The sequence below is a fragment of the Triticum aestivum genome, chromosome 2D (assembly GCF_018294505.1).
Source record: "Triticum aestivum cultivar Chinese Spring chromosome 2D, IWGSC CS RefSeq v2.1, whole genome shotgun sequence".
Classification (NCBI taxonomy): domain Eukaryota; kingdom Viridiplantae; phylum Streptophyta; class Magnoliopsida; order Poales; family Poaceae; genus Triticum; species Triticum aestivum.
The window spans coordinates 46,076,644-46,103,919 of NC_057799.1; the positions used below are offsets into that span (position 1 = coordinate 46,076,644).

At 46.8% G+C, this 27,276-nt stretch overlaps 1 protein-coding gene across 4 annotated transcripts; it reads right to left on the reverse strand.

The window, feature by feature from the left end:
* Positions 1–1,151: 1,151 nt before the first annotated feature.
* LOC123051442 (ACT domain-containing protein ACR2) lies at positions 1,152–7,285 on the reverse strand. Of its 4 annotated transcripts, none has more exons than XM_044474306.1 (9): positions 6,820–7,285; positions 6,627–6,737; positions 6,496–6,541; positions 6,290–6,404; positions 5,464–5,531; positions 4,712–5,368; positions 4,505–4,609; positions 3,732–4,079; positions 1,178–1,301 (listed from the first exon to the last, which is right to left on the reverse strand). In XM_044474306.1, the coding sequence occupies exons 2-9, from the start codon at positions 6,701–6,703 to the stop codon at positions 1,233–1,235; spliced, it is 1,485 nt and encodes a 494-aa protein (XP_044330241.1). In that variant the 5' UTR covers positions 6,704–6,737; positions 6,820–7,285; the 3' UTR covers positions 1,178–1,232. The 4 variants fall into 4 exon arrangements, with proteins under 4 accessions (XP_044330242.1, XP_044330241.1, XP_044330240.1 ...); XM_044474305.1 differs by having other exon boundaries at positions 1,179–1,301; positions 6,933–7,285; XM_044474308.1 differs by lacking the exons at positions 6,627–6,737; positions 6,820–7,285 and having other exon boundaries at positions 1,180–1,301; positions 6,252–6,404.
* Positions 7,286–27,276: the final 19,991 nt, after the last annotated feature.

The following is a 27,276-nucleotide window of genomic DNA, read 5'->3' on the forward strand; positions in this document are numbered from 1 at the left end:
CACCACCACAACCCGAGGCTCCGAACCGCCGCGTACCAAGTAGCACCTCCAAGAAGGAATGCGACGCCGACGACGCTGCTGCCCGGACATGTCCTAGAGTTTCCCCCGGCACGCGGAGGGAGGTGGGGGATGGATATCACCGACACCCTCCAGGATGGAATGGTGGCACCCGCAGGTATCACCGCATCGGAGCCGAAGAACCGACAAGGATTTCTCCCGCACTCTATCCCCACCGCCCAACGGACCGGAGCCGACCAGCCAGACCGCCGCCCACCACCATGCGTCATTGCGGTTGCGCCGCCACCCACGCCGCCTCACTGCAGACACCAACACAAGGCCAAGAGGACCGGAGAGAAGCGCCCCGCGGAGGGAGAAGCAACACTGAAGCCGAACGGGAGGGAACCACCTCCACCGCTGTCGTGCGGGAGGCCAGAACCTCCGGCACCGTCGCAGTAGCCCTCCGGACGCGGCAACAGGGCATGCCAGGCCACCCCTGGCCCAGCCAGGCCCGAAACGGGCCCGCTAAGCCCCGCCGCCACGCTGCAGCAAGCCAGCGATGGTGCCACTAGCACCCTGCCTCTTCGCCTCTCCCCCGCCTCCTGGAGGACGCGCCGCAGCCGCACCCCACCGCCAGCCCGCCCGGGCCCATATCTGGGCCGAGCGGGCGCCGCCAGACCGCGCCGCCGCGCTACCCCGCCGCCAACGGCGGCGCCACTGCCCAGCCATCCGCCCGCGCAGCGCCAGGACCCCGCCGCCACGCCGGACCGCCGCCGCCTAGGGACACCCCCCAGCCCACTCCGTCCCGCGCCAAAGGAGAGCCGAGAGGGGAATTGCGAGGGGGCCGCCGCCGCCAGCGTCGCCCGGGCCAGGCCCGGCGGCGAGCGCCGACGACGGCGGCAGGGAGGGAAGGAGGAGGGAGGGAGGGCTGGAGAAGAGGGTCACGACGCGGCCGGTCGCCCACGGGGGCGTCGCGGTCGCGAGAGCCCGCGGGGGAAAGGGGACCTCACCGTATATGAAATTCGACTCTTCCAGCCTCTTTCACAGAACAGATTTCTGGAATCCTGGGTTTTGATTGCAAAGGATTGATATAGAAGATAAGTTCCTGGTTTCTCTTACGAAATATGCCGAGTTATATACGAAAAGCTTAACCCATACCATGATACTAGAACACCAGCAACATACAAAAGAGCAGTGCACATGTTGAAGCTTGTACCAACGACCGTATCGGCCAATCAACGCATGTCTTCCCATTGATCCGAATTGATATTCCAACTCTTCAAGTACCAAAATGATGTGTCATCCTGCATCAGTGAGAACTGTCGGTTGTAAGGACACATGATAGATAAGAATTAAATAGAGATTTTTTAGATAATGGAAGAGATCACACTTGGGCCCTTAGTACACACCAGACACGACTCTATAAATTGCAGTGTGGATGGTAGCTAGTATCGGAAATACTATAGCAACCAGCGGGGGCATTTCCTTCTCGCTGATGCATAGCTTGAAACTTAAGCGAAACTTCTCTGAACTAGCTAGATCATCATATTCACTTGCCATATATGCTGGTAATAGCATTGCCTCAGTTTTGACCTCTCCACATATGCTTTATTCGGCCCGTAGTGGGAGGAGCTATGCCTTTGCATTAAAGATTGGGGATTTACATGAGAAAGCAAGAGAGAATAAAAAGAAAGAAATCTATACATATATCTTGGAGTTAGCTAGTAGGTTTGGTAGGCAATGGGAAAGTAGGACAAGCAACACTCGACGAACCAGTTGTTGCGCACATTCAACCATGTAGTGGTACATCACGTTTTTGGTACCACGTAGCTTCCTCTCGGTCAAACTTTTTACATGAACCTCAACAAGTAGAAGGAGTAGCATACAGAAGAATGCATTGTCATGGGCTTGTGAAGATGCTGGTCTTGAGAGTGCATTGATGACGATTCACAGGAGATTTGACTTGTCACCACCAGCTCCTTCACCCGGTTCCTCAAACGCAAGGATCTTGATGAACAGCTTGGCGAAACTCGACAGCTCGGTGAAGCTCGAGATTAGGCCCATTGACAAGGATCTTAGTGCACAGCTAGGCAAAACTCGAGATTACTAGGTAGGTCAAGATTTTGGTTACCGCTCAAAATTTTTGGTTACCGCGTGGTTACCGAATTTATTGATGCCCCACGAGAAAAAAATTATACTACCATGCAGAAAATTCCAATTTCTTCAATTTTTTGAATTTAATGCCTAACGCATAGTTAATAACTTAGTATCTCTAATCAAACAACAACATGGCTGGTACTGATGTAGTGTTACCACCAATTCTTTTTTTTTTCATTTTTAAAGAATGCACGTGACCCTAAACATAATAATTGCTAAATATCATCCAATTTTTTGGTTATTACGTGATAATTTTCCTCAATAGGAACAAATTCTTGAACAGAGAATAATGCAAACGTGATCAGCTGGTATCATGTATAGAAGAGACAGGGATTTATCTTTAGAAAAGGAAACAAGGCAGCCTGGCTACTGCTTGAACCAAATATACACAGCACAAGCACACGTGCACCACAAACTATCCATAGCTACACACAGCCCAGGCTGCAGAAAAAAACCATCACACTCACAGAGCCAAACAGCCAAACTACCCGGAGGAAGTAAATAGCATAAAACTACTACTTTACAAGCTAGGGTTCAAAAAACTATCGAATATTTTTTTTCACTGATAATTACCAAATCACAGGCCGGCTGTTTCAAAAAACCCAAAACGCTCGTCACTAGCAGTTTAAACCATATTCTGATAGGTCGGACCCACTCCTAAACATTCTGTTTGTTTGACTGTTTTGTTTGACCGTTATCTTACATGTGGGACCCACATGTAAGTTCCTTCTTCTTCCTCTTATCTTTTTCTTCTCTCCCTTCTCCTCCTGACTAAGGCCCGAGCTCCACCACCTCCGCCACCCCGCCGCACGCCAAGCCAGGGCCGACTCCGGGAAGGAGCGCCACGCGAGGAGCAGCTGGCACCCAGGAGCACGGGCCGCCGCCGACCACGCGCCATGGCCAGGGGGCAAGGACTCGGGCCACCACGCCCAGGGGTATGGGCTGCCGCCAGCCGAGCGCCATGGCCAGGGGCTTGGGCCGCCGCGCCCTGGAAAGAGGGAGAGTGAGAGGACGCACGCTGGGGAGCTCACGGCGGCTGCAGGCGCAGCTCGCCGGCAGGAGGAGGCGGCAGCCCGCACGCACGCTAGAAGGGAGCTCCGCGGCGGAGCGCACTGGGCGGGTGACGGACGACGAGAGGGAGCTGTGCGGCGGCACTGGAAGGGAGCTAGGCGCACCGGACGCCGCGAATGGAGGGAGCTCCGCAACGAGCACGGCGGCGAGTGCGCCCCCTCTAGATCTTGAGCACGGGAGGGACCCGATTGCTTTTTTCAGTTTGTTTGTAGGACCTGATTGTGTTTTTAAAAGTTTAAAGGGACCTGATTGCTTTTTTTTAAGTTTACATGGACACTGACATGTGGGCCCCAGTTGTCATTTAACTGTCAAACAAACTGTCAAAACAATCAGTGTTCTTACATGCGGGCCCCAACTGTCATAACCACGACCAATTGTAAAACACTGGACAATTTAGAGTTTTTTGAAACAGCCGACCCCTGATCTGGTAGTTATCAGCGAAAAAAAAATCGGTAGTTTTTTGAAACCCTAGCCTGTAAAGTAGTACTTATATGTTATTTACTCACCCGGAGGAGATGAAACCATGACAGGCTCTCTATCTTCGACCTCAGCAGGCCAAGGATGCAGAAGACGTTTCTCTCAGCCGCTGGTTCGCCTTCCAGCTGCCCCGGGGACAGAAGCGCATCATCCTTCACCTGGAAGGGCAGGGGATCTAGCTCCCTCCTGACAGACTCGACGACATCCATGTCTATCTTGTTGTCTGAGATGCCTTGCACGTAGAACGTGTTCTTCATCTTGTTGCCTTCCATCGCGATGTCAGCCTGTCTAACGGTTAACCCGTTCTCCCGGAGGACCCTAGTGATGTAAGAGAGGAGACCAGCGTTGTTCTCCGTGCATAGCTCCAGCTTCACACCCTATAAGCAACCATACCGATTATCAGATGGGACTCGGTAAATGCAGTAACGTCAGAACAAGACATAATGAGTCGCAACGTAACAAAATGTCAGAATCTTTGTTGGGCGCAGAGGAATTTCACAGAAGTTTAAGAAAAGAATACATTTCCCCACAGCAACAAAACACCCAGTGCTGCTTTGCTGCAATCGAAACTGCACTGATTTTAATGTCAGAATTACAGCAACAATGCACATTATGTTACGTTGGGTTCAGGTTCGCTTTGGCCCGCCGTAGTCACCCCTAAACAACAATGCACATTATACATGGTCACAGAGTAAATCTTATCCATGTTACTAAGGAGGATGCAATTCAACTCATGATGCTACAAATTATCTTTTATTTTGAACAAAGAAAGATGAATATCAGATCACACTATATTACTTACCTCACAAGTTCGACGCTCGACTGCAGCTTTCACACCTTTCACAACCAGGCATCTTTCATCTGCAGTGTCTAGAATATGTCCATCCCTGTGCCTGATGTAGTATTCCTACACAAGTAGTTCTTCAGTTTGTGTTCCCTTTTCATGTTAGTTCAAAATTGCAATACAACATATACATATCCCTGATTAAACAGAAGCAGATGAAGTTACCTGACAGGCAAAAGGCCCACGGGAGGAAACTGAGGCATGGAAGACATTGAACTGCATGTCCGTAAGCGTGCACACAGTGTCAAACATCAGCTTTGGCCGGTCGACACATTCCACATTTACAACTGAGTATCCTTTCTCATTGCACCGATCAACAGAGACCACTGTCCTCCTGCCCTTTTTGTAACCATCCAAACTAAGCATTGGGAAGGCAGTACATGCCTTTCCTGGATGTCCATCAAAATCTTTACTAGAAAACATTAGCTGGTGCAACCGACGATCAGGATGACTTGTCAGGCCATCAGCCCCAAGCATATGAGCTCTTGCACTACGCCCATCTTCATCCATTGTGTCAGGTCCAAGAACAGTACCAAGATGGTCCTGAATAGAGGCTAAGCGGTTCGGATCATTGATGGGGGATGATGTTGATTCATCAGACACAAATGCAACACAGGCTAAGCTGTCCTTATGGCTCCAAGCATGCGCTTCCATAACATTACACCCCTGCTCAGCAAGAACAGCAGATATCTCGGAGAAAATTCCAGGCCGGTTGTGGCCAATCATCTCAATTCCTGTATAGTGCGCGGCAACATCAGGTCTGGACGCAAGCTCATTCGATCTCGTCACTGTGAACCTCGGAGAATCTCTAGTACATATTGCCTAAAATATTTGGAAGACACCAAACACCAATCTTCAGTTTTTTTCCCCTGCTTCTAAACAACCAGTTCAGTTTTGAGGGAGAAGGAGAGGGAGACCTGCTCTATATAGTTTATGGCCTTCTTGCTGTAAACCTTGTTTCCTTCCTGATCTCTCACATGGAAAACTGCAAAACAGTTGGGCAAAGACGGAAATGATGAACTGAAAACTTTGTAGTTAGATGGGTGAAGAACTCACTTGCATTCGTTCAGAGTTTTGGGTTGAGGTTCTCCACAAATAAAATATCCAATGAGATATGGAAGACCGGGGAGAGAAGTGGAAACATTGAAATGAATGTTCACCTCATTAGCCAGACTACCTTTTGTGTTTATATGCAAGTTTGCTGATCTCGGTAATATTAGTTTCAGACATGGATGGCGAACTTTTTGAAACATAAATTTGGAGCCATACAATACATAACAAATGTGATGACCCATATTATACATGTAGGCAGTGTAAACACAGATAGCATAATGCTACCCTTCGATGAGATCATGCAGAAGGTCTAGAGGCACAACTCGAAAACAAAGCCTGTGCACTCAAGCTACTGCCAATTCCTGAACGACCATATTTTTGACTAATGTAAATATTGATTAGCATACTCATCAGCCGAGAATGCATTTGAGTTTTTGGCATGTCTGCCCAGCAACTCAGAGAATCAACAGGATGGGGCACATCCAAACAAGTATTACCTACTAATAATATTACAATACACTTTATCCTCTGAAAACACGTTGGTTGTGTCGAGCAGTGCAAGTATCATTTAGAAGGACTACCACACGAAACCATACAGATGTTCATTTCAAATTAACTAGTATGGAAAAAAATATGAGCGTACAGATTTTACCATAAACTACTACAGTTGGATTTTCCTTCAGGCCATACCGTCCATAAACCATCCGCCGTCAGATGATATGTAACATTTTGCGATCGACAGCTCGAGGCCAATCAAAACTTGGAGCACTTCAAGTAGGAGGTCATGGTCATTTCGACTGTTTACCTATATATGATTAAAACAATACTCAGTACTAGTTTACCATTAATTCCCCTCCAAACAATTGGATTACCCAGCCAATAACTCGAGTACTTACGTTAACAATAGTACATTTACCACATGACTCGTTGTCCACATTAACCCTGGAGATTGATGATTCATACAGTTATACTGTAGGTCATGTTACATGCTCAAGCATCACGAAAAAATGGTTGCCAGTTTACCTACCTTGTCCCATAAATCCTCTCGTTGAGGTTCTCATAATCCGGGTCGAAGTAGGCACAGCAAACATCCATTCTCCTCATGTACGTACTGTATAGCTGAGTTCACTGAAACTTCCTGAAATAATCGCACATATCACAGGCATCAGCGGTAATTAACCCCGAATGAAAAGGAAAATGAAATGAAACATGCCTGTTACCTCGAGTCAAACAGACTGGTAATAACATTCACGGGCCTCAAATGCAATCCAGGGCATTTTAACCAAATGGAAGGTGAAAAGCAAGAAGAAGAAAAATGAGATTGTGGCCGTACCGCGGCGAGACGCAGTGGGGGAAGAAGACGAACAAGAAGGGGGCGTGGTTTCCGCCCAGCCTTCCTGGATTAGCAAGCAGGGATGCTAGGTTTTCTGCGTGTTTGATCCGTGCGGGAAAACGTGAGGCTCGGCTGAAACCGGGAGAAGGGGGAGACCGGCGGCGGCGGGTGAGGGCGAGTTTATGCGGCGAGACGAACAACAAGGGAGTATGCGGGTTGGGCTTGGCCGCAGCGGCTCACGCCAGATCCGCGCGGCTTCTGCCGCCGGCGACACGTGTGACGAGCGGTGCTCGGTGCTCTCCAGAATTTCGCCGTGCTGTTTCCGGGGATCCCGGGATCAGTCGCCGCGTCGCCCCACGAGCCGACCACTTCGCCTCTTGCACGATTTTCTATTTTTTTTCATCAGATCAATTTCAATGGGGCGACCCAAACGGACGGCAATCTCGTCCGTTTTTTGTCCGTTTCGGTCGGCCGTCCGCCCTATTTTTGATATGGGTCGACAGCGCGTCGAACGCGCCAATCCATATGTGCCGGCCATTGATTTGCATTCAAACATATTGTCAAATAATATAGTTTACCAGATAAAATAATATAGTTTTACAAGCCGAATACAAATAAAAATGTTTCACAAAGTTTTGTAAACGAATAAAAAAAGATACATTTATTGGTTGTCAACATGAGTCCACATATGCTCAACCAAATCATTTTGCAGTTGCACGTGAGTTTCCCAATCACGCATGTCTTCATGAAATTGGGTGAATTGTTCAAACGTTGCCGCTACTCCATGCTCAGGCACAACATTCTCACCCTGAAACTTAAAGCCTTGATCGTACAGACGTTCCGGGCGCTCGTCTTTTACGATCATATTGTGCATGATCACTGTTGGGGAACGTAGTAATTTCAAAAAAATTCCTACGCACACACAAGATCATGGTGATGCATAGCAACGAGAGGGGAGAGTGTTGTCCACGTACACTCGTAGACCGAAAGCGGAAGCGTTAGCACAACGCGGTTGATGTAGTCGTACGTCTTCACGATCCGACCGATCAAGTACCGAACACACGCCACCTCCGAGTTCAGCACACGTTCAGCTCGATGACGTCCCTCGAACTCCGATCCAGCCGAGCTTTGAGGGAGAGTTTCGTCAGCACGACGGCGTGGTGACGATGATGATGTTCTACCGACACAGGGCTTCGCCTAAGCACCGCTACGATATTATCGAGGTGGATTATGATGGAGGGGGGCACCGCACACGGCTAAGAGATCAAGAGATCAATTGTTGTGTCTATGGGGTGCCCCCCTCCTCCGTATATAAAGGGGGGAGGAGGAGAGGGCCGGCCAAGGGGAGAGGCGCGCCCAAGGGGGGGCAATCCTACTCCAAGTAGGTTTGGCCCCCCTTTCCTATTCCAACTAGGAGAAGGGGGAAGGAGGAGGTGGAGAGAAGGAAGGAGAAGGGGGGCCGCCGCCCCCTTCCCTTTCCCAATTCAGAATGGGGCAAGGGGGGCCGCGCGCCACCTCTTGGCCTCCCTCTCTCCTTTCAACTAAGGCCCATAAGGCCCAATAGGTTCCGGGGGGGGGGGGGGGGGGTTCCGGCAACCCCCGGTACTCCGATAAATATTCGATAATCTCCGGAACCATTCCGGTGTCCGAATATAGTCGTCCGATATATCAATATTCATGTCTCGACCATTTCGAGACTCCTCGTCATGTCCGTGATCACATCCGGGACTCCGAACTGTCTTCGGTACATCAAAACACATAAACTCATAATATAACCGTCATCAAACTTTAAGCATGCGGACCCTACGGGTTCGAGAACTATGTAGACATGACCGAGACATGTCTCCGGTCAATAACCAATAGCGGAACCTGGATGCTCATATTGGCTCCCACATATTCTACGAAGATCTTTATCGGTCAAACCGCATAACAACATACGTTGTTCCCTTTGTCATTGGTATGTTACTTGCCCGAGATTCGATCGACGGTATCTCAATACCTAGTTCAATCTCGTTACCGGCAAGTCTCTTTACTCGTTCCGTAATACATCATCCCGCAACTAACTCATTAGTTGCAATGCTTGCAAGGCTTATAGTGATGTGCATTACCGAGTGGGCCCAGAGATACCTCTCCGACAATCAGAGTGACAAATCCTAATCTCGAAATACGCCAACCCAATAAGTACCTTTGGAGACACCTGTAGAGCACCTGTATAATCACCCAGTTACGTTGTGACGTTTGGTAGCACACAAAGTGATCCTCCGGTAAACGGGAGTTGCATAATCTCATAGTCATAGGAACATGTATAAGTCATGAAGAAAGCAATAGCAGAATACTAAACGATCGTGTGCTAAGCTAACGGAATGGGTCATGTCAATCACATCATTCTCCTAATGATGTGATCCCGTTAATCAAATGACAACTCATGTCAATGGCTAGGAAACATAACCATCTTTGATCAACGAGCTAGTCAAGTAGAGGCATACTAGTGACACTCTGTTTGTCTATGTATTCACACAAGTATTATGTTTCCGGTTAATACAATTCTAGCATGAATAATAAACATTTATCATGATATAAGGAAATAAATAATAACTTTATTATTGCCTCTAGGGCATATTTCCTTCAGTCTCCCACTTGCACTAGAGTCAATAATCTAGATTACACAGTAATGATTCTAACACCCATGGAGCCTTGGTGCTGATCATGTTTTGCTCGTGGAAGAGGCTTAGTCAACGGGTCTGCAACATTCAGATCCGTATGTATCTTGCAAATTTCTATGTCTCCCACCTGGACTAGATCCCGGATGGAGTTGAAGCGTCTCTTGATGTGCTCGGTTCTCTTGTGAAATCTGGATTCCTTTGCCAAGGCAATTGCACGAGTATTGTCACAAAAGATTTTCATTGGACCCGATGCACTAGGTATGACACCTAGATCGGATATGAACTCCTTCATCCAGACTCCTTCATTTGCTGCTTCCGAAGCAGCTATGTACTTCGCTTCACACGTAGATCCCGCCACAACGCTTTGTTTAGAGCTGCACCAACTGACAGTTCCACCGTTCAATGTAAACACGTATCCGGTTTGCGATTTAGAATCGTCCGGATCAGTGTCAAAGCTTGCATCGACGTAACCATTTACGACTAGCTCTTTGTCACCTCCATAAACGAGAAACATATCCTTAGTCCTTTTCAGGTATTTCAGGATGTTCTTGACCGCTGTCCAGTGATCCACTCATGGATTACTTTGGTACCTCCCTGCTAAACTTATAGCAAGGCATATATCAGGTCTGGTACACAGCATTGCATACATGATAGAGCCTATGGCTGAAGCATAGGGAACATCTTTCATCTTCTCTCTATCTTCTGTAGTGGTCGGGCATTGAGTCTTACTCAACTTCACACCTTGTAACACAGGCAAGAACCCTTTCTTTGCTTGATCCATTTTGAACTTCTTCAAAACTTTGTCAAGGTATGTGCTTTGTGAAAGTCCAATTAAGCGTCTTGATCTATCTCTATAGATCTTGATGCCCAATATATAAGCAGCTTCACCGAGGTCCTTCATTGAAAAACTCTTATTCAAGTGTCCCTTTATGCTATCCAGAAATTCTATATCATTTCCAATCAGCAATATGTCATCCACATATAATATCAGAAATGCTACAGAGCTCCCACTCACTTTCTTGTAAATACAGGCTTCTCCAAAAGTCTGTATAAAACCAAATGCTTTGATCACACTATCAAAGCGTTTATTCCAACTCCGAGAGGCTAGCACCAGTCCATAAATGGATCGCTGGAGCTTGCACACTTTGTTAGCTCCCTTTGGATCGACAAAACCTTCCGGCTGCATCATATACAACTCTTCTTCCAGAAATCCATTCAGGAATGCAGTTTTGACATCCATCTGCCAAATTTCATAATCATAAAATGCGGCAACTGCTAACATGATTCGGACAGACTTAAGCATCACTACGGGTGAGAAAGTCTCATCGTAGTCAATCCCTTGAACTTGTCGAATACCTTTCGCAGCAAGTCGAGCTTTGTAGACAGTAACATTACCGTCAGCGTCAGTCTTCTTCTTGAAGATCCATTTATTTTCAATGGCTTGCCGATCATCGGGCAAGTCAACCAAAGTCCACACTTTGTTTTCATACATGGATCCCATCTCAGATTTCATGGCCTCAAGCCATTTTGCGGAATCTGGGCTCACCATCGCTTCTTCATAGTTCGTAGGTTCGTCATGGTCTAGTAACATAACCTCTAGAACAGGATTACCGTACCACTCTGGTGCGGATCTTACTAAGGTTGACCTACGAGGTTTAGTGACAACTCGATCTGAAGTTTCATGATCATTATCATTAACTTCCTCACTAATTGGTGTAGGTGTCACAGGAACCGGTTTCTGTGATGAACTACTTTCCAATAAGGGAGCAGGTACAGTTACCTCATCAAGTTCTACTTTCCTCCCACTCACTTCTTTTGAGAGAAACTCCTTCTCTAGAAAGATTGCAAATTTAGCAACAAAAGTCTTGCCTTCGGATCTGTGATAGAAGGTGTACCCAACAGTCTCTTTTGGGTATCCTATGAAGACACATTTCTCCGATTTGGGTTCGAGCTTATCAGGTTGAAGCTTTTTCACATAAGCATCGCAGCCCCAAACTTTAAGAAACGACAACTTTGGTTTCTTGCCAAACCATAGTTCATAAGGCGTCGTCTCAACGGATTTAGATGGTGCCCTATTTATCGTGAATGCAGCTGTCTCTAGAGCATAACCCCAAAACGATAGCGGTAAATCAGTAAGAGACATCATAGATCGCACCATATCTAGTAAAGTATGATTACGACGTTTGGACACACCATTTCGCTGTGGTGTTCCGGGTGGCGTGAGTTGCGAAACTATTCCGCATTGTTTCAAATGAAGACCAAACTCGTAACTCAAATATTCTCCTCCACGGCCAGATCGTAGAAACTTTATTTTCTTGTTACGATGATTTTCAACTTCACTCTGAAATTCTTTGAACTTTTCAAATGTTTCAGACTTATGTTTCATTAAGTAGATATACCCATATCTGCTTAAATCATCTGTGCAGGTGAGAAAATAATGATACCCACCGCGAGCCTCAATATTCATCGGACCACATACATCTGTATGTATGATTTCGAATAAATCTGTTGCTCGCTCCATAGTTCCGGAGAACGGCATTTTAGTCATCTTGCCCATGAGGTATGGTTCGCAAGTACCAAGTGATTCATAATCAAGTGGTTCCAAAAGTCCATCAGTATGGAGTTTCTTCATGCGCTTTACACCAATATGACCTAAACGGCAGTGCCACAAATAAGTTGCACTATCATTATCAACTCTGCATCTTTTGGTTTCAATATTATGAATATGTGTATCACTACTATCGAGATTCAACAAAAGTAGACCACTCTTCAAGGGTGCATGACCATAAAAGATATTACTCATATAAATAGAACAACCATTATTCTCTGATTTAAATGAATAACCGTCTCCATCAAACAAGATCGAGATATAATGTTCATGCTCAACGCTGGCACCAAATAACAATTATTCAGGTCTAAAACTAATCCCGAAGGTAGATGTAGAGGTAGCATGCCGACTGCGATCACATCGACTTTGGAACCATTTCCCACGTGCATCGTCACCTCGTCCTTAGCCAATCTTCGCTTAATCCGTAGTCCCTGTTGCAAATATTAGCAACAGAACTAGTATCAAATACCCAGGTGCTACTGTGAGCATTAGTAAGGTACACATCAATAACATGTATATCACATATACCTTTGTTCACCTTGCCATCCTTCTTATCCGCCAAATACTTGGGGTAGTTCCGCTTCCAGTGACCAGTCTGCTTGGAGTAGAAGCACTCAGTCTCAGGCTTAGGTCCAGACTTGGGTTTCTTCTCCCGAGCAGCAACTTGTTTGCTGTTCTTCTTGAAGTTCCCCTTCTTCTTCCCTTTGCCCTTTTTCTTGAAACTGGTGGTCTTGTTGACCATCAACACTTGATGCTCCTTCTTGATTTCTACCTCCACAGCCTTTAGCATTGCGAAGAGCTCGGGAAATGTCTTATCCATCCCTTGCATGTTATAGTTCATCATGAAGCTCTTGTAGCTTGGTGGCAGTGATTGAAGAATTCTGTCAATGACGCTATCATCCGGAAGATTAACTCCCAGTTGAATCAAGTGATTGTTATACCCAGACATTCTGAGTATATGCTCACTGACAGAACTATTCTCCTCCATCTTACAGTTGTAGAACTTATTGGAGACTTCATATCTCTCAATCCGGGCATTTGCTCGAAATATTAACTTCAACTCCTGAAACATCTCATATGCTCCATGACGTTCAAAACGACGTTGAAGTCCCGGTTCTAAGCCGTAAAGCATGGCACACTGAACTATCGAGTAGTCATCAGCTTTGCTCTGCCAGACGTTCATAACATCTGGTGTTGCTCCTGCAGCAGGTTTGGCACCTAGCGGTGCTTCCAGGACTTAATTCTTCTGTGCAGCTATGAGGATAATCGTCAAGTTACGGACCCAGTCCGTGTAATTGCTACCATCATCTTTCAACTTTGCTTCTCAAGGAACGCATTAAAATTCAACGGAACAACAGCACGGGCCATCTATCTACAACAACATAGACAAGCAAGATACTATCAGGTACTAAGTTCATGATAAATTTAAGTTCAATTAATCATATTACTTAAGAACTCCCACTTAGATAGACATCACTCTAATCCTCTAAGTGATCACGTGATCCATATCAACTAAACCATGTCCGATCATCACGTGAGATGGAGTAGTTTCAATGGTGAACATCACTATGTTGATCATATCTACTGTATGATTCACGCTCGACCTTTCGGTCTCAGTGTTCCGAGGCCATATCTGTTATATGCTAGGCTCGTCAAGTTTAACCTGAGTATTCCACGTGTGCAACTGTTTTGCATCCGTTGTATTTGAACGTAGAGCCTATCACACCCGATCATCACGTGGTGTCTCAGCACGAAGAACTTTCGCAACGGTGCATACTTAGGGAGAACACTTATACCTTGATAATTTAGTGAGAGATCATCTTATAATGCTACCGTCTATCAAAGCAAGATAAGATGCATAAAAGATAAACATCACATGCAATCAATATAAGTGATATGATATGGCCATCATCATCTTGTGCTTGTGATCTCCATCTCCGAAGCACCGTCATGATCACCATCGTCACCGGCGCGACACCTTGATCTCCATCGTAGCATCGTTGTCGTCTCGCCAACTTATGCTTCTACGACTATCGCTACCGCTTAGTGATAAAGTAAAGCATTACAGGGCGTTTGCATTGCATACAATAAAGCGACAACCATATGGCTCCTGCCAGTTGCCGATAACTCGGTTACAAAACATGATCATCTCATACAATAAAATATAGCATCATGTCTTGACCATATCACATCACAACATGCCCTGCAAAAACAAGTTAGACGTCTTCTACTTTGTTGTTGCAAGTTTTATGTGGCTGCTACGGGCTGAGCAAGAACCGTTCTTACCTACGCATCAAAACCATAACGATAGTTTGTCAAGTTGGTGCTGTTTTAACCTTCTCAAGGACCGGGCGTAGCCACACTCGGTTCAACTAAAGTTGGAGAAACTGACACCCGCCAGCCACCTGTGTGCAAAGCACGTCGGTAGAACCAGTCTCGCGTAAGTGTACGCGTAATGTCGGTCCGGGCCGCTTCATCCAACAATACCGCCGAACCAAAGTATGACATGCTGGTAAGCAGTATAACTTATATTGCCCACAACTCACTTGTGCTCTACTCGTGCATATAACATCTACGCATAAAACCTGGCTCTGATACCACTCTTGGGGAACGTAGTAATTTCAAAAAAATTCCTACGCACACACAAGATCATGGTGATGCATTGCAACGAAAGGAGAGAGTGTTGTCCACGTACCCTCGTAGACCAAAACGGAAGCGTTAGCACAACGCGGTTGATGTAGTCGTATGTCTTCACGATCCGACCGATCAAGTACCGAACACACAACACCTCCGAGTTCAGCACACGTTCAGCTCGATGACGTCCCTCGAACTCCGATCCAACCGAGCTTTGAGGGAGAGTTTCGTCAGCACGACGGCGTGGTGACGATGATGATGTTCTACCGATGCAGGGCTTCGCCTAAGCACCGCTACGATATTATCGAGGTGGATTATGGTGGAGCGGGGCACCGCACACGGCTAAGAGATCAAGAGATCAATTGTTGTGTCTATGGGGTGCCCCCCTCCTCCGTATATAAAGGGGGGAGGAGGAGAGGGTCGGCCAAGGGGAGAGGTGCGCCCAAGGGGGGGCAATCCTACTCCAAGTAGGTTTGCCCCCCCCCCTTTCCCATTCCAACTAGGAGAAGGGGGAAGGAGGAGGTGGAGCAAAGGAAGGAGAACGGGGGCCGCCGCCCCCTTCCCTTTCCCAATTCGGATTGGGGCAAGGGGGGCCGCGCGCCACCTCTTGGCCTCCCTCTCTCCTTTCCACTAAGGCCCATAAGGCCCAATAGCTTCCCGGGGGTGTTCCGGTAACCCCCGGTACTCCGATAAATATCCGATAACCTCCAGAACCATTCCGGTGTCCGAATATAGTCGTCCAATATATCAATCTTCATGTCTCGACCATTTCGAGACTCCTCGTCATGTCCGTGATCACATCTGGGACTCCGAACTATCTTCGGTACATCAAAACACATAAACTCATAATATAACCGTCATCAAACTTTAAGCGTGCGGACCCTACGGGTTCGAGAACTATGTAGACATGACCGAGACATGTCTCCGGTCAATAACCAATAGCGGAACCTGGATGCTCATATTGGCTCCCACATATTCTACGAAGATCTTTATCGGTCAAACCGCATAACAACATACGTTGTTCCCTTTGTCATCGGTATGTTACTTGCCCGAGATTCGATCGATGGTATCTCAATACCTAGTTCAATCTCGTTACGGGCAAGTCTCTTTACTCGTTCTGTAATACATCATCCCGCAACTAACTCATTAGTTGCAATGCTTGCAAGGCTTATAGTGATGTGCATTACGGAGTGGGCCCAGAGATACCTCTTCGACAATCAGAGTGACAAATCCTAATATCGAAATACGCCAACCCAACAAGTACCTTCGGAGACACCTGTAGAGCACCTTTATAATCACCCAGTTACGTTGTGACGTTTGGTAGCACACAAAGTGTTCCTCCGATAAACGGGAGTTGCATAATCTCATAGTCATATGAACATGTATAAGTCATGAAGAAAGCAATAGCAGAATACTAAACGATCGTCTGCTAAGCTAAAGGAATGGGTCATGTCAATCACATCATTCTCCTAATGATGTGATCCCGTTAATCAAATGACAACTCATGTCAATGGCTAGGAAACATAACCATCTTTGATCAACGAGCTATTCAAGTAGAGGCATACTAGTGACACTCATTATTATGTTTGTCTATGTATTCACACAAGTATTATGTTTCCGGTTAATACAATTCTAGCATGAATAATAAACATTTATCATCATATAGGGAAATAAATAATAACTTTATTATTGCCTCTAGGGCATATTTCCTTTAGTCTCCCACTTGCACTAGAGTCAATAATCTAGATTACAGAGTAATGATTCTAACACCCATGGAGCCTTGGTTGGGTATTGTCTTTTCCTCTTCTCTTCGACAGGGTTGGGTATTGTCTTGACAATAGTTGTCCACTGAGGATAGATACCGTCACCCAGGTAATATCCTTTGTCGTAGTTGTGGTCGTTGACAGTAAAGTTCACCGGTGGGCTGTTGCCTTCGACAAGCCTAGCAAACACTGGCGAGCGATGAAGCACATTGATATCATTGTGTGATCCAGCCATGCCAAAGAAAGAGTGCCAGATCCAGAGATCTTGAGACGCCACGTCCTCTAGTATGACAGTGCAAGCCCTGACATGACCCTTATACTGCCCTTGCCAAGCAGAAGGTCAGTTCTTTCATGCATGCAGTCTATGCTGCCAAGCATCCCTGGGAAGCCCCTTTTGGCATTCATCGCCAACAAACGGGCTGTATCTTCAGCTGTCGGCTCTCTCAAGTACTCAGGGCCAAACACAACAATAGCAGCCTTGCAAAACTTATACAGGGACTCTAGGCATGTAGACTCGCTCATACAGACGTACTCGTCAATGAGATCACCGGGCACTCCGTATGCAAACATTCGGATGGCGGCAGTGCATTTCTGATAAGAGGAGGAACCAATCTTGCCGACGGCATCCTCTTTGCACTCGAAATAGTCATCATAGCCGACCACCCCCCTCTCAAATACGGTTGAAAAGATGCCTACTCATACGGAAACGGCGGCGGAATTTTTTGATGTTTGAACAACGGATTTGTTGTATCAAAGTAGTCCTTCCAAAGAATAAAATGCCCGCTCTCTCGGTTGCGATTCAACGCCGGAAGGTGGCCCGGAATGGAGCCACGGAACAACGGCCGCTGGCTGTTGAGGTGGTGATGGACCAACACGGCAGCCAATATCTCCTCCTCGTCGGAATCGCAAAGGAAGTTGTGGAAAAAGAACTCGTCGACGGAGTCCATTTCGTACCTTGGCAAACTGTCAAACAGCTTGCGGGCGTCGAAGAAGGAGACGGCCGGCGAAGGGAGTCGCGGCGCGTACGGACCAGCTAGCTGCCCTGCCGACATCCGACGAGTGGGCCGGCGTCCGACGAGCGTGCCAGTCGGATCTGGCCGGTGCGGCGAGGCGGCTTCTTGGTCGCGGGCGGCTGTCCGGTGTCGGGAGCGGCAGTGGGAAATAGTTTGCTCCCCGGCGGCAAGATGGCGGTGGCGGGCGACGGGGGAGTGGGTGGCATTGCTGGGCGGATGTGGAGGCGGCGGCAGCTGGCAGAGTCGCCGGCAAAAATGGGCGGCGGCGTCGGCGACGAAGGAGGCGGGCGAGGGTTGCTGTTGGATGGGGGGTGAGGCGGGAGGCCAATGTGCCACCGACCAGCGGGCCCGGGGAGAGGAGAAGGCGAGCGTGCGCGCATGCGTTGTGTGCCCGCGCCGACGCAAATCCGGCTCAAAAATAGGCCCGGAATGGGTCGCCCGCGGACGAAAAGCGGACGCGCGTCCGTTTGAATCGGCGCGTTGGGCCGCCTTTTGTGTCCGCGCCAACCCAAACGGATGGGGGCGGACGAAATGGGTCGCCCCATTGGAGTTGCTCTCAATATGCTGAGCAGCATATCATTTCATTGATAGGTGGAAAAGGAGTATAGAGTATAGAGTGCAGCCCTCGCGAACGTGCACATGGATCTAGTTTTGAAAATCTCGACACGAAGAATCCAACGATGAAAATGGTTTAAGATTTGGATGCACGGTTTAGGAAATAAAACATTTTTCATATGCTTGTAGTAGGGTACATTTTTTTAGTAGTCTTTCCGGTGCTTGTGGAGATCGCCTTGCTAACAGGAGGGTTCCCTACAAGATTTTTGTATTTACCAGCAGATAATTTGACAGCTAGCAGCTTTTAGCTTTTTAAGTATCATAACTGTGATTTATAGTTGTTCTGATCCAAAATAATCAAACTACATATGAATTGATATAATAAGAAGCTTGATCCTAATTGTGTGTAAACAGCGAGTAAGGGTCTCTTTGATTCGCACAAATTTCAAAATGTAAAACACAAACAATACAGGATTGAAGTAGCATGCCCACTTGAATAGGAGAGTGTTTGATGTCACCGGACAGAAAAGAATTGTAAGAAAATGGTTGGAGCAGATGCTAGATTTCCTATGAAATGTATTACAAATGATTCCATAGGAAATATTCCTATAGGATATAATCCAACGAATCAAATGAGCATCATAGAAAAGATCCTAAGGACTTTAATCCTTCGAAAATCCTGTGAAATCCCTTTTAAATCATAGGAGATCTAAACGGTACTAGGAGGCATATATAGATCATAGAACTTTCACCACATTGATCAACTCGGGTCCACGTGGTGCGTTTTTGTTGCAACTAGTCAATGTGTACGTGCAATGCACGTTAATTTGAAAGTATATTAAGTGCATGTGGATATTAACTAGGATATTATTTGTGTGTTATTAATTATGTGATTAATACTATATTTGGCATGAAATTATATGTACGCTAAACGTGTTGAGCGCTCGAAATTGAAACAGTCTAGGTCGTTGGATTAACATGATTTGATGGTCGAGATTAATTGGATCTGCCCCTTTGGGTCTTTTTATATGATATTGACTAGTAATAATGTACGTGCAATGCACGTTTATATTAGGTAGGATATTAGTTACACGTTATATTATGTAAGATATATTTGTTGCACATTGGTATTTGGTAAGATATCGATTACTTTTTTTGTGGAAATGGTATGATATTAATTACATGACAGATTTCATGGGATAGCGTTGAGTCAAAACGTGTTTATAACCAATGGCAGTGGTGGGTAATTAGAGCGTTAAACGTGTTTGGTGCTCAACATTGAAGCGATTTGAACCGCTAGCTAACATGATTTGACAGTTCAGATGGTTTGGATCTGCCCCTTTCGGTCTTTTTATATTGGTATAGATATAGATAAACACGTCAGACTTTCTTTTATGTTTGCGAGACACACTTGCATCAACCATGGTCGACACCTGCAAGCCGTTTGACAAAATGACACATGTTTTGACAGACGAGGCTGAGCTTAGTGGATGCCCCTGCGGCTCAGTGCGGTGTTGTGATTCGAGTTCGCGTGGCCTGCTATCGTGCACCCCCACTCATCTATGTCATCCTAGTTGCATGCGGGGCTAGCCAGTCAAGGTTGATGTGTTGTTGTCCATAGTGCACTGCCTTCTTCGACAACGTTTGGTACAAGATCGCAGATGCCGCCATTCCTAGTGTACTATGTCTTAGTGTTATATATAAAACAACCTTCATCTAATGTTTTTTGTGAGAGATAAGTTATGAGATGTCTTGGTTTTGGCTCTAAGATCTGTATCTACATTAAGATGTGATTGCGCGCTCTCTCTCTCTCCTCATTAAATAGGGTGCCACATCATATCTACCTATGACTCATGTTAAGATACAAGCATTGGGAGTGCCTAAGTTAACATGTTGAACCTTGACAGTACCGGTCAATCAATTCTTGTCTTCGCATTGATCCGAATTGATACTCAAAGTACAAAGATATGCGATCATTAACTATAGTGAAAGCTAACGACCGTAAGGACACAATATTGATAAGAAGTAAATGAATGGTTTCTAGATAATGAAAGAGTTCACAATCCCATCTTTAGCACGCTCAAATGCATGCACAATATGGCTCTATAAATTGCAATGTGCATACTAGTGTTAGAAAACCTAGTACAACTAGCAAGGGCTTTTCGTTCTTGTTGATGCATGGCTTGAAATTGAAGGGAAACTTTGCCAGACTAGTTAGATCATCATATTAATTTTCGACATATGTTGGCAACAACATTGTCTTAGTTTTGGCCCCTCTACATATCTTTCTTTTGATCGAGAATTGTAGGAGCAGTGCCTTTGCACCAAAGGTTAGGGATTTACATGAGAAGGCGAACGGGGAGAGAAACCGGTCCCATAAGACATTGTATGTACATATATCTTGGAATTAGCTAGTAGGACTGGGAGGCAATGGGAAACTAAGATAAGCAACACTCAATGGATCAGTTGTTCTGCACATTCAACCATGTAGTGCTATAGGACCATTTTGAACATGTCAACAATGTGTCGGTTCAACTTTTTACATGAACCTCAAGATGTAGAATGATCAACATACGAAAGATTACCTTATCCTAGTGTCGCGAGGTCACGAGCCATGAGAGTCCATGAATGCTAGTTCAAGGGATATTTCACTTGTTGTCTTCTATGGAGCTATAACATATACAAATATATGATTCTCTATGGGGATTCACTAGTAGAAAAAGGGCCATTTGTCCCAGTTCGTAAGGCCCATTTGTCCCGGTTGGGGAACCGGGACTAAAGGGTCGGTACTAAAGCCCTATACCTTTAGTCCCGGTTCTTACACCAACCGGTACAGATGGGGCTCCATGTGGCCGCTGCGGCTTGCCCTGGCAGGGGGGCCTTTTGTCCCGGTTGGTAGCACCAACCGGGACCAATATGCTACTAGGCGTCAGCAGTTCAGTGGCTAGGGTTTTTTTTCTGAAGGGGGGGGGGGTTGGGGGTTTTTGTAGGATTAATTTAGGTGTTTCATATATTGTGTTAGGTAGCTAATTAATTAATAGAGAGAAGTGTCCTCTCTTATCTCCGTGCTTGGTCGACGCTACGTACTATACGTATAGAGAGGCCCTCGACACGCTAGCTAGTAAGCAAATGAAGGAAACCATTAAGTACATAAGTTCTTCATGAACATATGCATACAGAGAGAAGTGATATCGACCTCTCCTTCTCCGAGAGATTGGGCGAACAACAAGTTTTCGTATATCTATCCGACGCTACTTGCCACATATATACAATATATACAATCCCCTAACATCTGAACTCAATTTCCACATGGTATTCTCCGGCTTTATTGATGACGTGATCAAGAAAGAATCCCGCCAATTCCTCTTGAATTGCTTTCATGCGATCTTGTGGTAGGAGATCATCCCGCATCTGCCACGTCTAATTTGAAGAAGGGGGTTAATACATATATATGAATGAAACTCAACAGAAATGATGGTGTAATAAAATGAAATTGTGAATATTATTGCTTACGCACTTCATATTGTCTTTTAGAGTAGCCCCGCTTATTTTTGCAAGTCGCGTTGTAGATGAACTTGCAAAATTTCTTCCTTCGTCCATTTCATATGCCACTGTAGGGCGAACGGAAACAAAATACTTTTCCTTGCTCTTGAGAATTTTTTTCCGTTGACCAATTAGTGTTTGGACAAAAAGTTTTTCCGTCATCCCATTTTGAGGACTTACAGAAATACAAACAAACTTCTCCTCAGGAGGATAGATGGGGCGATTCAGGTGAGATCCCATGTAGATCTAACTTTCTATTCACTCGTGGGATCCGGGCGGTCCGGGGGGGGGGGCCACCACGGCTCCTCTCTTCTCGAGAATCCACGTAGTATCCACAGTAATCATTCCCGAGTTCCTGCTACAAGCACTTTACGAGAAATAGAGGTCAACCAAACTGATAATGGAGCATTATAAATGGCATTGATGAAAGTAGCTAGAATCAACGGGAGATGCGCAGAACTAGCTAGCTAGTAGTACTTACTTTTGGGTATTTAAATCGCAGCTCCCCCGGCAGTCCCGGAGCTTGTGCGGTGAATACTTTCAAAGCCCTGCGAGACAGAGAAAACAATTACTTGATATCAGGAAATGAACAAAGTTGCCGATATGGTGCGATAATGATCGATTGAACTTACTACTTGAGCATTTTATTCATGTCCGCATATTCCTCGGGATCTTTTCGTCTCGAGCCTAAGACAGTTACAAGTCCCTGCTCAATCTTAATCTCTAGGAAAATATAGTGGAACCTGCGCACGATTGCATAACTCATCAATTACATTACTATAACCTCGAGTACTAAGGGAAACCGAATATGCACAAGACAATAGCACTCACTTGAAGTTGTAAGGAAAGAGTATTGTATCTTTGTTTTGATTTATTAGCAAGAATTTGAGCAAGTTTGTGACGCCCCCGATTCAATCGTACACTAATCATGCACGCAAACGTGTACGATCAAGATCAGGGACTCACGGGAAGATATCACAACACAACTCTAAAACATAAATAAGTCATACATGCATCATAATACAAGCCAGGGGCCTCGAGGGCTCGAATACAAGTGCTCGATCATAGACGAGTCAGCAAAAGCAACAATATCTGAGTACAGACATAAGTTAAACAAGTTGCCATAAGATGGCTAGCACAAACTGAGATACAGATCGAAAGAGGCGCATGCCTCCTGCCTGGGTTCCTCCTAACTACTCATGGTCATCGTCAGCGGGCTGCACATAGTAGTAGGCACCTCCGGTATAGTAGGAGTCATCGTCGACGGTGGCCTCTGGCTCCTGGGCTCCGGCATCTGGTTGCGACAACCAGGTAGAAGGGAAAGGGGGAAAAGAGGGAGAAAAGCAACCGTGAGTACTCATCCAAAGTACTCGCAAGCAAGGAGCTACACTACATATGCATGGGTATATCTGTAAAGGGCCATATCGGTGGACTGAACTGCAGAATGCCAGAATAAGAGGGGGATAGCTAATCCTGTCGAAGACTACACTTCAGGCCACCTCCATCTTGCAGCATGTAGAATAGAGTAGATGGTAAGTTCACCAAGTAGCAAAACATAGCATAAACCTACCCGGCGATCCCCTCCTCATCGCCCTGTTACAGAGCAATCACCGGGTTATATCTGGCACTTGGAAGGGTGTGTTTTATTAAGTATCCGGTTCTAGTTTTCATAAGGTCAAGGTACAACTCCGGGTCGTCCTTTTACCAAGGGACACGGCTATTCGAATAGATAAACTTCCCTGCAGGGGTGCACCACATAACCCAACACGCTCGATCCCATTTGGTCGGACACACTTTTCTAGGTCATGCCCGGCCGCGGAAGATCAACACGTCGCAGCCCCACCTAGGCACAAGAGAGAGGTCAGCACGCCGGTCTAGATCCTATGGCGCAGGGGTCTGGGCCCATCGCCCATTTTACTCCTGCACGTTGCGTGGGCGGCCGGAAGCAGACCTAGCCTAGCAGGCATTCCAGTCCAATCCGGCGCACGCTGCTCAGTCGCTGACGTCACGAAGGCTTCGGCTGATACCACGACGCCGAGTGCCCATAACTGTTCCCGCGTAGTTGGTTAGTGCGTATAGGCCAGTGGCCAGACTCAGATCAAATACCAAGAACTCGTTAAACGTGTTATTTTAAAGTAACCGCGAACGCCGACCAGGGCCAACCCACATCTCTCCTAGGTGGTCTCAACCTGCCCTGTCGCTCCGCCTCAAAGTAACAGTCGGGGCCGTAGGGAACCCAGGCCCACCTCTACCGGGATGGAGCCACCTGCCCCTTCAGCCCCCATCTCCGAACAATATCATAAGTAATGTAACAGTATAAAGTATATAGCATATGCTCGTGATGACCTCCCGAAGTGATCACGGCCCAGTAGTATAGCATGGCAGACGGACAAGAGTGTAGGGCCACTGATGGAACACTAGCATCCTATACTAAGCAGTAGGATAGCAGGTAAGGGTAACAACTGTAGCAACAATGACAGGCTATGCAGCAGAATAGGATTAACCGAAAGCAGTAACATGCTACACTACTCTAATGCAAGCAGTATAGAGAAGAATAGGCGATATCTGGTGATCAAGGGGGGGGCTTGCCTGGTTGCTCTGGCAAGGAGAGGTCGTCAACACCGTAGTCGAACTGCGGGTCGCCGGCAGTCTCAGGGTCTACCGGAAAGAAGTAACGGAGGTGGAACATAATAAATAACAAAGCAATCAAAGCATCACAAAAGCGTAACATGGCAAACGCGGTGCTAGATGTGCCCTAACGCAGTAGTAGGCGATACTAGTGAAGGGGGGAAACATCCGGGAAAGTATTCCCGGTGTTTCGTGTTTTCGGACAGATGAACTGGAGGGGAAAAGTTGCAGGTTTGCTATTCTAGGGATGTGTGGCGGACGAACGGGCTGCGTAACCGGATCCGTCTCGTCGTTCTGAGCAACTTTCATGTACAAAGTATTTTCATCCGAGTTACGGTTTATTTAATATTAATTTTCAAAGTTTTTAATTCAATTTTAGAATTAACATGATTAATTTAATTTAGAAAATGTCATTATGATGTCGGCGTGAGGTCAGCGTGATGTCATCAGTCAACCAGTCAGTTGACTTAGTCAAACTCATAGGCGGGTCACACTGTCATAGTGCAAGACAAACAAACATGTTTAATTAGTTCAGCTAGTGATTAGGTTAATCTAAACAGGATTAATTAAGTTAATTAGTTACTTAATTAATTGATTAATATTTATATTTATTTATTTATTATTATTATTTTAAATTCCTTTTTTTTCTTTTTCTTTTTTTAACACAAACGTTCTGGGGGGTCCCATGTGTCTGTGGCCCAGAGGGGCCTATCGGGCGAGCGGGCACTAGCGGGCGCCCGGGCGCTAATGAGCGCTGGAGGCGGGCGCAACCCGGCTGGCCCCGGGCGCCGGCCGGGGCGGAGGTGAGCGCCGTGGGGGAGGCAGGAGGGGCCGTGCGGTGTGAGGGCTCCGGCGGCTTGCGGCCGGTGGGAGCGAGGCGGCGCGGCGGAGTAGATCAGCAGAGGGGAGCAGGGGCGGCGAGCGGTCGCGGTGGTGCGACGAGGCGGTCAGCGTGCGGGGCCGGCGACAGGGGGCGCGACACGACGGGACGGATGCGGCACGGGTCAAGCGACGGTGCGCCGCAAGCCGCGGCAGCAGTAGGAACAGCGACGAGGCTCGCCAGGAGGGGCGTGGGCGCAGCGGCGGCAAGTGCAGCAGCAGGAGCAGAGGCGCGCGCGAGCTCGCAGCAGGGGGGTTCATGCGGAGCGCACGGTGAGCGCGTCAGGGGCACGGAGCACTGGAGGCTCGGGCGCGGCAGTGGTGGCGTCCTACGGCGACGGGAGCGGAGGAGAAGGGGGAAATGGAGGAGGGGCTCATAGGGAGGTGGCAGTGGGCTCGAGGTGGCCGGAGTCCACGACGGCGAGGCAAACGGCATCGGGGACGAAGAGGTCGAGGAGGTCTGGCGACGGAGAGGACGGCGGCGTCCGACGAAGGGCGGGGCGTGGCGACGCCGGTGAAGTCGGTGGGGCGGCGTCGACGCGACAGGGAGACGGGGACGGGGCACCGTACCCCGATCCAGATCGGGCAGAGGGGGGCAAGGAGCGAGGGGAGTGGGGGTTTCGTCCCCGATCCAGACTGGATCGGGAGGGGGAGAGGGAGTGGCGATGTGGGGAAGGGAATGTGGGAGCGAGTGGGTTTGGGTTTCGGTCGGGGTTGACCAGGGTATAGGCCAGAGAGGGGGGGCGGTTGGGCCTAGTAGGCGGTTGGGTGGGAAGGGCCGAGCCCATGGGGAGCGGGGTGGTTTCTTTTGTTTTGTTTTCACTTTTCATTTATTTTACTTTTTATGTTTTAGTTTTGTTTCCTATTATTTTAGTTTTAGTAAAATATACACTTAGTATCTAAATTAGAATTTCAACTTAGTCCATAGTCACAAAAAGTCTAGTCCTCAAATAAATTAGTTTGGCATTTTATTAATTACAAAAGGTATTTAAATAATTTTTTTTGCTAGTTTTATTCATCTTATAGTATTTCAACATTTTATAAAGGTGTGGTTTCTTCATCATAATTACCTATGCAATATTTGGTTCACTCTGAACATTTTAGTTTTAGTATTTGAAAACTTTTATTGTTTGCCTGATTTTGAATTTGAATTTGAATCGGTTTGGAACTAACTCGAGATTAGCAACTATAATCGAGGTGACGTGGCATCATTAGCAGAGGATCACTGTAGCTTAATTACCCGGGCGTCACAATTCTCCTCCACTACAAGAAATCTCGTCCCGAGATTTAAGAGGAGAAGTGCGGGGAAGGGATTAGGTTACGAAATTCTAACGGGTCTTGTTGGTCTTGGTTAATCTTCTCGAAGAGGTCGATACATTAAGTTGATCTCCTCCAGGTCATCATGATGAAGTCGGCATCCTTTCTTTGGGAACTCCATCGTATTTACGGATAGGTAAGGGGCAGGTCGATAACGATAGGATGCTATAAGGGGTAATCATCTGGGGTTATCCCATGAATGAACACATGACTATCTCTCAAGTTGAACAAATGAAACACATCGAGAGCAAAGTAAGACGGTACAATAAGAAATTTTCAAGCGGATAGACAATCGTTCCATGCCTATTACAGGGCGTGAAAGCGGTTCAAAGCAACGGGAATAATTATTGTGTCTGATGCCAAAATTGATGATCTCTCGGAAGGTGGCTCATGAATTACGTACGAGGCCACGGGCGAGGAACAACCTTGGGAACAGGGGGTGTACCGGAGAGTCAAGTTTCGATCCTAGGACCTGTAGGTTATGGGCCCACCATGTGGGTTAAAAGTAGGAGGAGCGGCGACATCTTGCATGGTCATGATAGCAAGGCAGGTCAGAGGGTAGCCTGTCGATTATGTCGGCAACAACGTCGGTACCAAGGGCGAGGGACGAAGAGAACCATTTTCCTGCTCGTTGAACGAGGCGAACCAATAGGCAAAGTTCTCGTCCATCGGTGGTTACCGGAATGTCATCAACAATAGTAACAGGGTCTTACTGACAGAGTGGTACATCGAGGTGCTTAC

What these genes read in the sequence shown, in the direction of transcription:
- LOC123051442 (XM_044474306.1), bottom strand. Translation starts at nt 6,703, where the DNA reads ATGAGGAGAATGGATGTTTGCTGTGCCTACTTCGACCCGGATTATGAG. An exon ending in CCATAAACTATATAGAGCAG is followed by an intron (nt 5,369 to 5,463) that starts GTCTCCCTCTCC and finishes CAAATATTTTAG; the next exon opens with GCAATATGTACTAGAGATTC. An exon ending in GTGGGCCTTTTGCCTGTCAG is followed by an intron (nt 4,610 to 4,711) that starts GTAACTTCATCT and finishes CTACTTGTGTAG; the next exon opens with GAATACTACATCAGGCACAG.